Raw genomic sequence first — 9,031 nt, forward strand, 5'->3', positions numbered from 1 at the left:
CCGCATTTAGAAACTGTCCACTCAAACTTGATAGGGAAACCAAGAGAGTTCTTTAAAAGAAAGGAAACTGAGGCAGTAAAACAAAAGGCTTCTTTTTCTAAACATTCCAAAGCTAACAGCGATGCACTTTTAGCTTCATTCAAAGTGGCATATCACATTGAAAAATGCAAAAAGCCTCACACAATTGCGGAAGAGCTTATTTTACCAGCTGCCGTTGACATGGCTAAGATAATGATTGGCGAGGATGCAGGGAAGCAGCTTCTTAAAATTCCTCTGTCAAACAATACAATAAGCAGGAGGATTGATGACATATCTGAGGACATTAACAACCAGCTTATAAATAGTTTGAGAGGTAAAGAGTTCGGAATTCAATTAGACGAGGCTACTGACAGTCACAAAGACGCTAATTTAATTTGCTACGTTAGGTATGTGAATGAAAACCAGTTGATAGAAGATTTGTTGTTTTGTAATGAAATTGAAGGAGGCACCTCTGGTAAAGAGTTGTTTGATATTGTTAACAATTTTATGGCGGAGAATGTTATTAACTGGGAAGACTGTGTTGGGGTGTGAGTACTGTCAGGCCACTACCAAGGACTACAATCTCGCATTCGGGAAAAAGCCCCAAACGCTGTTTGGACACACTGTATTATACACCGAGAAGCACTGGCAGTAGCAAAGTTCAGTTCAGAGTTGAGTGCAGTTATAAAAACCGTGATCCAAGTAATAAATTTTATCAAAACAAGACCAATGAAAACCCGGTTTTTTTCTAAACTATGTGTGATGACACAGGCCCTCAACACTCGTCGCTTTTGTACTACAGCAGTGCTCGTTGGCTATCTCTGGGCAATTCTCTGCTAAGATTGTTTGAGCTGAGGCAAGAAATCCACATTTTTCTGAGTGAAGACAATAATGCTCTTGCTGATATGTTTGATATGTTTATTGATGAAAGTTTTCTCCTTAAACTGGCGTTCCTGACAGATATTTTTGAACGTTTCAACATTCTTAACAAGTCTTTGCAGGGGAACAATACGGATATTTTTCAATTGACCAGTAAAGTTGAAGCATTCAAGAAGAAACTTATGCTTTGGGAAAAAGTTTGAAGAAAGGAGATTGTTCGATGTTTTCAACTTTGAATCAGTTTCTTAAAGAAAACGATCTTACTCTGAAAGAAGAAATGAAAACAATGTTGACTCAGCACTTGTCTAGAGTACAAAGTTATTTCGAAGACTACCTGCCAAAAGATGAAATCAAAGCGCAGCAGTGGGTAAACGACCCTTTTCAAACTGAAATGCCTGAAAACTTCAACAATGAAGAAGCAGAACAGCTAATTGACATTTCAACGGACTTGTCATGAAATCAAAATTTCAGTCCCAATCCGTGTTTGAGTTTTGGAATGGTATTGAAAATGGTTGAGCAAAAAGGCTTTGCGTGCAGTTATTCCATGTGCAAGTTCTTACCTTTGCGAGTGTGATTTTTCCGCTGTTGCAGTGATAAAATCCAAGTATAGAGCAAAGCTTAACATTGAAAAGGAAATTCGGGTTGCTATATCAAAAGTTACACCCAGGTACAATGAGCTTATAAAAGACAAACAAGCGCATCCGTCCCATTGAAACAGAAACTTATGGACTTTGTTACTTATGTATAATATTTTTAAAGTTAGCATTTCATTTCTATTATAGAATTTTCTTATAGAGGGAGTCGTGTTTTCTTATGGTTGTTTTAAGTTATTACTATTACATTTTTTTTCAATAAATCAAGTACAATCCAACTTTTGTCTGTTTAATGATGTTTTTTACCGTTGTAAGAACAAGGTAAACCTGGTGTGTTGTTAAAAAAGTAATAGCAATCTTATTAACAATGCTACGTAAAGTATAATAACAAATAACTATTAAATTTTTATACTAAAAATTTTATTATTGTAATGTAAGTGCAATGAAAAACGGATAAATTATACTAGGTGCGCCGCAAAGCCATGTCTGTACTCAAAGGGAGCCGTGGGCCAAAAAAGTTTGGGAACCTCTGGTTTAGGGAATATAGAAAATCTTTAAGGAGATCTTCACCATGTTGCCATATCAAGAAAACATCATCTATGTAACGATACCAGATCAGAGGTAGTTTATTTTGGGTATTTAAGAAATTTTGTTCAAAGAAGCCCATAAAAAGATTTGCATAAGAGGGTGCCATTCGTGTTCTCATGGCTGTACCTTTTATTTGTAAATAGAAATCATCTTTGAATTTAAAACAGTTCATTGTTAGGATAAACTCTATTAGTGTTAAAAGGAAAGAAGTAGAGGGCTTTGAATGTACTGATCTGGTATCAAGGAAATGTTTAGTTGCGTTTATGCCTTCATCATGTGGGATGTTGGTGTATAGTGATGTGACATCAATTGTGGCTAGGATTAAATTATTTGGTAAAGGTTGGGTAATTTGGGAGAGTTTAGCAATAAAATCATTAGTATTATTAACATAAGATGGAAGTAGTTTTTACAAAAGGCTGCAGTTGGTCGTCAATGTAACCTGATATTCTTTCAGTCGGGCTTCCATAACTGGCAACAATTGGACGTCCTGGTGGTGGTCTGACATCCTTATGAATTTTCGGAAGTGTATAAAATGTTGGTGTTCTGGGGAATTTTGGTGTTAGTATGCTTATAGTTCTCTGTGATAAATCTTCGTCTTTTCCTCGTTGTTCCAAAAACGTTATGGTTTCGTTAAATTCTTTGGTTGGATCTGTCTGCAGCAGTTGATAAGTTTCATCATCAGCCAGTTGTCTCTGTACTTCGTTACAGTAATCATTAATGTTTTGAATTACAATTTTTTTACCCTTGTCTGCTGGTAGAATAATAATATCGTTATTGTTTTTGAGCGATTTAATAGCTTTAATTTCATTTTTTGTTAAGTTATTCTTATATTTTAGCGAATTTTGGAAGGATGAGTTTGACAAATTTGAGAGGATAACATTAATAAATTGCTCAACGGGATGATCAGGTGATAAAGGTGGAGGCTCCCAGTCGCTTTGCTCTTTAAATTTTTCCAAGCACTCAGGTAGATTTGAAGGTTCAGATTCGTGAGTTGAAAAATAATGTTTAATGCGTACATTACGCGCAAAATTTAAAGTGTCCTCGACTAAACTAATTTGATCAAATTTCGGTGTAGGACAAAAAGTGAGACCTTTTGACAAAAACACATATTTCATCACCAGAAAGGTCATAATTAGATAGGTTTTCAATGTTAGCATGGTTATCTTCAACAAGTTTGATTGTTGCGCATGAATCACCAGAATTATACAATGGATCACAATCAGGCTGGTGGTTTTCTACAGGAACATGATAATCACATGTTTTATTTGCGGATGTATTGTCTGATGAAAGTAATATGGTTTGAGGTAATTCTAAAAGAATTCGTCGGCGTCTGATATTAAAGTCAATGTTCGAGTCTTTTGTCTTTTCCCACAGCCCTCTAAGCTTTTTTTGTAGGTTGATCATCTTCTTGTTCATGAAGTCATCAATTTTTGTCAGGAATTGGTTTATTTCTAACACAGGGTTTTTATTGTTGAACTTAGTAACCAATTCTCGGTAAATGCTTCTAAGTTCTTTCAGCATGTTCTTTGCAAAGAGTCTTATAAGATTGTAATACAAAATGTGAGAACTGAAATCCTGTTTTTAAGGCAAGTAAGTTTACTTGACGGTGAAGTGTAGATGGCAATCCAAAAGTAGGTAATTTAACGTTAAATCCTTTCGGGCATAGTCCTAACATCAAACAAGTACCAATAAAAGCAATATGACAATTTAGCTTGGCTACTTTCATTGAAATAGATCTGAATTGGTTCATCAAACTTGTGTAGGATTTTCCACTATTCATATTATCAAGAAAGATATACAACAAAATGCAATAACAAAATATAAGGTAGGGCGAACAAACTCAAAAACAAAAAGAGGGAATAAAAGAAGAGAATAAAGTTGGGTTACCAGAAGGATATTGTCTTCAGTCTTGAGGTTAAATGCCAAATGGCTTATGTATCAATATATATATATATATATCTTCTGGGTATGTGGTCTTCCCTGGAGAATTATCTTGTTTATTGTGTTGTATGTTTTTATTTTAACAAATTGTCTTATTATAAACGTCAAAAGAAACCTTACACGCATGTGTCTGTAAGTCCAGACTGTAATTCTCAATTCTAGGAAACTCGTTTCACAGAACCAGAGCACTTGTGGCACGCACTATAGACTATGATAGTATATTAAAGGACTTGATAAACGATGATAAATGAAATGTGTTTTCTTAATTAATCCAAATAGGTACGAAATTATTTTATTGCAAAATTATCCATCTTAAATTGGCTCAAAGATCGATATCCAAGCCCAATTTAACAATAATGTACAATAATTTAATCAAAAACCCAGACAATGCAACGTATTAGAACATCGGTAAAGTATTAATTGACGATTTAATAAAGTTAAGCATTAAAAATTAGAAAAGTGAATTAACACCTATTTTTATCTTCCCTTAGTGAAGCTAATTACATTGTGTAACTGGTCTGGCGGCCCTCGCCTGTGTAAATATCGCTTGTGAAATATTTGCTCGTCCACTTTAAGCATTGTGTTAAGGTTATATTAGCTTTTACAAAACTTTAGATAGCTTAGCTTGTTTTTGTTTCACCTCTAACCTAACACTAATACAAAGTATTAAAATCTTAAATAGGCTTTTGTCGACAAAGTCAAACAGTTTAAGGTTATCAGAAACCTTGATTGAATCGATTTTCTGTTCAAAGGTGCTGAGTTAATCAGACAGAACGATATGCTGTAAAAGAATTAAACTAGGTCCTATTAATCTACACGTTTTACATATCCGTATAAAATAAACTAAATTATTGGAGTATACTATTAACATTAGCTTCACTGCATAGGAACATAACGTAATATATCTTGAAATTAATAGAAGAATGTTTCTTAAAAAGAATGTCAAGCGTTACACGCACTGAATTTTGTGAAAGGCAAAAATCGAAGCCTAAAGAAAGTGTTACAAATATGAAACCTTTTTCGTTCATCATATTATATTTTTACTAGTCTCATATAGTTACAGTAATAAACAATAGAAAAACTCACAAACAATAGTTATATCACCGTCAAACAACTAGATACAGAGAATAAAAGTAACCACTTTAAGGATCAGTAAATAGCAACAAATTATAGTAGTACAATTCGTTGGTAAATAGTGACCTGGTTTATAATTTGTTCCTATCTGATAGTTGATTTTAAATTTGTCAAGTCATGATGTGAGAAATAACTATAATTTTACATTTTAACCCTATTAATACCCGGTCACTTTAACCTTGACCAAAATAAGCATTATTGAGGTTTTTTTTTCTTTCTTAGTGTATTAATTTCAAGAAACCATATGTTGGGTGCCTATACAGCGCAAGTTGGCCATCTGGCAAATTGGTATACTGTAGACCCAAAACAATTGGGAGTTTTGAGAAAAGTTATATACGGATAACATTAAGTTCAATGAGAGTGTGTCAGGGAGAGGGACTGAAAGTAAATCCCTCTAAGACAGTAGTTGTACCATTCACTAGAAAAAAGAACCTAGAGTCTCTTTCTAGGCTGAAACTGGCATCCACTCAGCTGGAGTGGTCAAAGACAGTCAAATATTTAGGACTGACTCTAGACCATAAGCTTACGTGGAATGATCATCTTAATAATATCCTGCACAAAGCAAAGTGGGCGCTCATGACGTCCAGGAGACTTGCAGGAATCTCATGGGGCGTAACACCCCATATAGCACTATGGCTTTACAAAGCAGTTGTAAGGCCTCAAATCACTTATGGTTCATTAGTCTGGTGGGCAAAGGTGAATCAGGTAACTGCCAAAGCCAAGCTTGAAAGCTTACAAAGGCTTGGCACAATCTTTGTAACCGGAGCATTCAGGAGCAGTCCCTCAGCGACCCTCGAGGTGGCTTTAGGACTTCTACCTCTTGATGTCCATATAAAAGCTGAAGCGCGTAAGTCAGCTTATCGGCTGATGGTTGCTGGCTTGTGGAGAAATGGCGCGTCTAACGCGAGCCATGGCGCCATCACTGAAGCTGTAAACCCAAGCGCTATTCTCGAAATGGTCTCCGACACAATGAGAACGGAGTTCGTATTCAATAAGCCATTCTCTGTTGACTTCTACTCCAGAGATGAGTGGAAATCGCAAGATAACATCCCAACAATAAGAAAGAGCTTTGTCTGGTACACGGATGGCTCGCTTATTAAGGGTAGAACTGGATATGGAGTGATACATGATACATGAATGAGTGAAGTACGTGGATTTTTGGCTCTGTCTATTTTGATCAATTTCTTAAGTTTTAAACGATAATCAATCATTTTAGTGATCATAAACATTTTAAGTGAATAATGGATGAGCTACTTCAGCAACTGCAGTAATCGTAAGAAATCTATAATGTTAATTAAGGAACAAATTGTATGTTGTTCATTTTGAGGTTAGCTTTACGAACAGCACGAACAACAGCACGTGCATACGCCAAGCGCTTCTCTGTTGCACGAGCCGTATCAGTTTGTTATCAGCCACCTTCACCAAGGACACAAAGTAGCTCAATGGTATGGCTACCGACTGATAAGCAAAGGATTGGTGGTTCGAGACTGAACTGAGAAGTTAACTTTTTGCACAAATTGATATTTGTTGTATATCGACAGCTCTTGGCTACATCATTAATAGTGGAACTATTAAATTTAAATAACAATATAAAAATTAATATTTTATATAATTAAAATTTTTACGCATCAAAATGACGAAAATAAATAAAATTAAGACTGCAAAAGGTAAAGATGGTATTGTAATAAATGACTTTAGATACAGAAAAGACAAAACACTTGTATCTGGAGAGATCAGTTGGAGATGCACGAGTCGTAATTGTCCAGCGTCACTCAGAACAGACAGTGCAGTGACATGTGTTAAACAAACACATTCTGAACACAACCACAACCCTGCAGACAAATACATTCCGTCCTCACCTTCATTCTCTGAACCTTCCACCCCTACACCTTTGACCCCTGAACCACAGACCCTTACTCCTGAGATTGCAACATCACCGGAGATGGACCCTCCCTCACTTACGGAACTTCTATCACCTTACGTAACTCTGACCCCTGAACCACCTAAGCTTCCACAGCTAGACGAAGAAAATAAATATTTAAGACAAAAACTAGCTGAATTAAAATATACAAACCAAGTCTTGACAGATAGGTTGATAGATGTTGAGAAAAAGCTATTAAAACTCGATGAAAGTGAAGCTGAAAGAACCGCCTCAACCCCTAAAGCATCAGACACAGGTAGTTTTAAGCATACAGGTGTGACCGAAGAGGCAAATTCCCAAACAAATGTAGTAGAGGAACAAATTAGCAAGGAGGTGCCGGAAAATGTGCTGATTGACGCACACTCTACTGATTTCGGTTTTCTGCACGGGATTCACGTTCTTGAGGCTGACATGGGAGACTTTATAGACACATTAAAACACAATAAATTTACTGCTTTCGCTCATAGTATATCCAAGGACTTTGATGACCAACGGCGCATGTCAGCAGGAGTTGCGGTAGTTTTTAAGAAGAAATTTGGTAGACCTGGAAAGGAGGATTGTTTAACGGAAAATTTAGCATACCAGCAGGTAAATGGAGCGTCGGTCTACAGTTTGTTGACAAAGCCCGTCTACTATGGAAAGCCGACTCCTGAAGAGTACAATTTGGCCTTTGATGACTTTCAGAAGGACTTTCTGGAAAAAGGTTTTAAGATGTTAATATGCTCGCCCATGGGCTGCGTACGCGATTTTATCAAGATTGACCATTTTGCAAGAAAAATCTCTAAGTTCCAAATGGAAACGGGAGCCAACATTCTCATCGTCACCAAGGACCATAAAGCTAATAGAAAACTAAGACATGGGCTAAGCCATTACGATTTCATAAAGCAACTAAGAAGAAAAATAGAAAACGCCCAGGAAGACTTTGCGAGAGGAGAAAGCGAGAGGAAGCGGGAAACAAGTAGAAGAAGCGACAAACGATACTCAAACTTCCGACTGGTATAACCTGAGTGACGAGGAGATGAAGATGTACCTAGACCAGATCCAAGTCCCTGGCAACGCAAATAGAATAGATCTTTCTGTCAGCCACTTCCTCAAGATCAACACAGACAATGAGGACACAGTCAAGATGCGAAGTTCTCTGGCCCTGGACACATACGACTACGTCCTGGCGGCGGTGAACAACCGTGAGGACGAGACGAGAGAAGGCGGAACCCACTGGTCTCTATTAGTGTACACCAGGGAGAGTAACACATACTGCCATCTGGACAGCGTGGAGCCCCTGAACCGCCCACACGCGCAGAGACTGGCAGTAGCGCTTAGCGGTGACCCTGACGTCAACGTGGTACAGATTCAATGCCGTCAACAGAAAAGTGGAGTAGAGTGTGGTGCTTATGTGGTTCACTATATTGAACTTATATGTTCAATGATCGTGAGCAACATCAGCATCAAAGGTGATCGTTGTTTTAAACAAAAGCTTTTCAGTAAACAAAATTTACAGCAAAATAAATTGGCTTAAAAATAAAAACAACAAATTAGTTAAAGTATCAAACCATACAACTCCGACCAAAGAAACAAGAAATAAGCTAATTAGTAAAGTAACATTGCTATCTGACAGCCATGGTCGTAATCTACGTCACTTGCTGCAGAATCAGTTAGGTGAAAAATTTTGCAGTGTACAGTGTTGTGAAGTCAAGTGGCAAGAGTGAGCACATAGTCAGTGACTTAGATTACGAGGCGAAAAAATTAAGCAACAACGATCGCCTTATCGTTCTGAGTGGTTCGAACAATGTTGAAGAGAAAACTGAATTTAGTGCAAAAGACTATGTAAAAAGAATTGCTGAGAAAACAAAAAATACTAATGTTATTGTCTGTACCGTACCTTTAAGGTATGATAAGCCCCACCTAAATGTCAAAATAAGAAAAATAAACATAGAACTAATAATTGAGGCATTGAAAT

The 9,031-nt window shown here is 36.8% G+C and overlaps 1 protein-coding gene across 1 annotated transcript; it reads left to right on the forward strand.

The window, feature by feature from the left end:
* The first annotated feature begins 219 nt into the window (after window positions 1–219).
* On the forward strand, window positions 220–570 carry LOC124370805 (protein ZBED8-like). Its single transcript, XM_046829100.1, has one exon. It carries the CDS (start codon window positions 220–222, stop codon window positions 568–570), a length of 351 nt encoding a protein of 116 aa, XP_046685056.1.
* The last annotated feature ends 8,461 nt before the right edge of the window (window positions 571–9,031 follow it).

The sequence above is a fragment of the Homalodisca vitripennis genome, unplaced genomic scaffold (genome assembly GCF_021130785.1).
Source record: "Homalodisca vitripennis isolate AUS2020 unplaced genomic scaffold, UT_GWSS_2.1 ScUCBcl_514;HRSCAF=2685, whole genome shotgun sequence".
NCBI classification, from domain to species: domain Eukaryota; kingdom Metazoa; phylum Arthropoda; class Insecta; order Hemiptera; family Cicadellidae; genus Homalodisca; species Homalodisca vitripennis.

Coding starts and splice junctions, on each gene's coding strand:
- LOC124370805 (XM_046829100.1), top strand. CDS start 220: ATGGCTAAGATAATGATTGGCGAGGATGCAGGGAAGCAGCTTCTTAAA.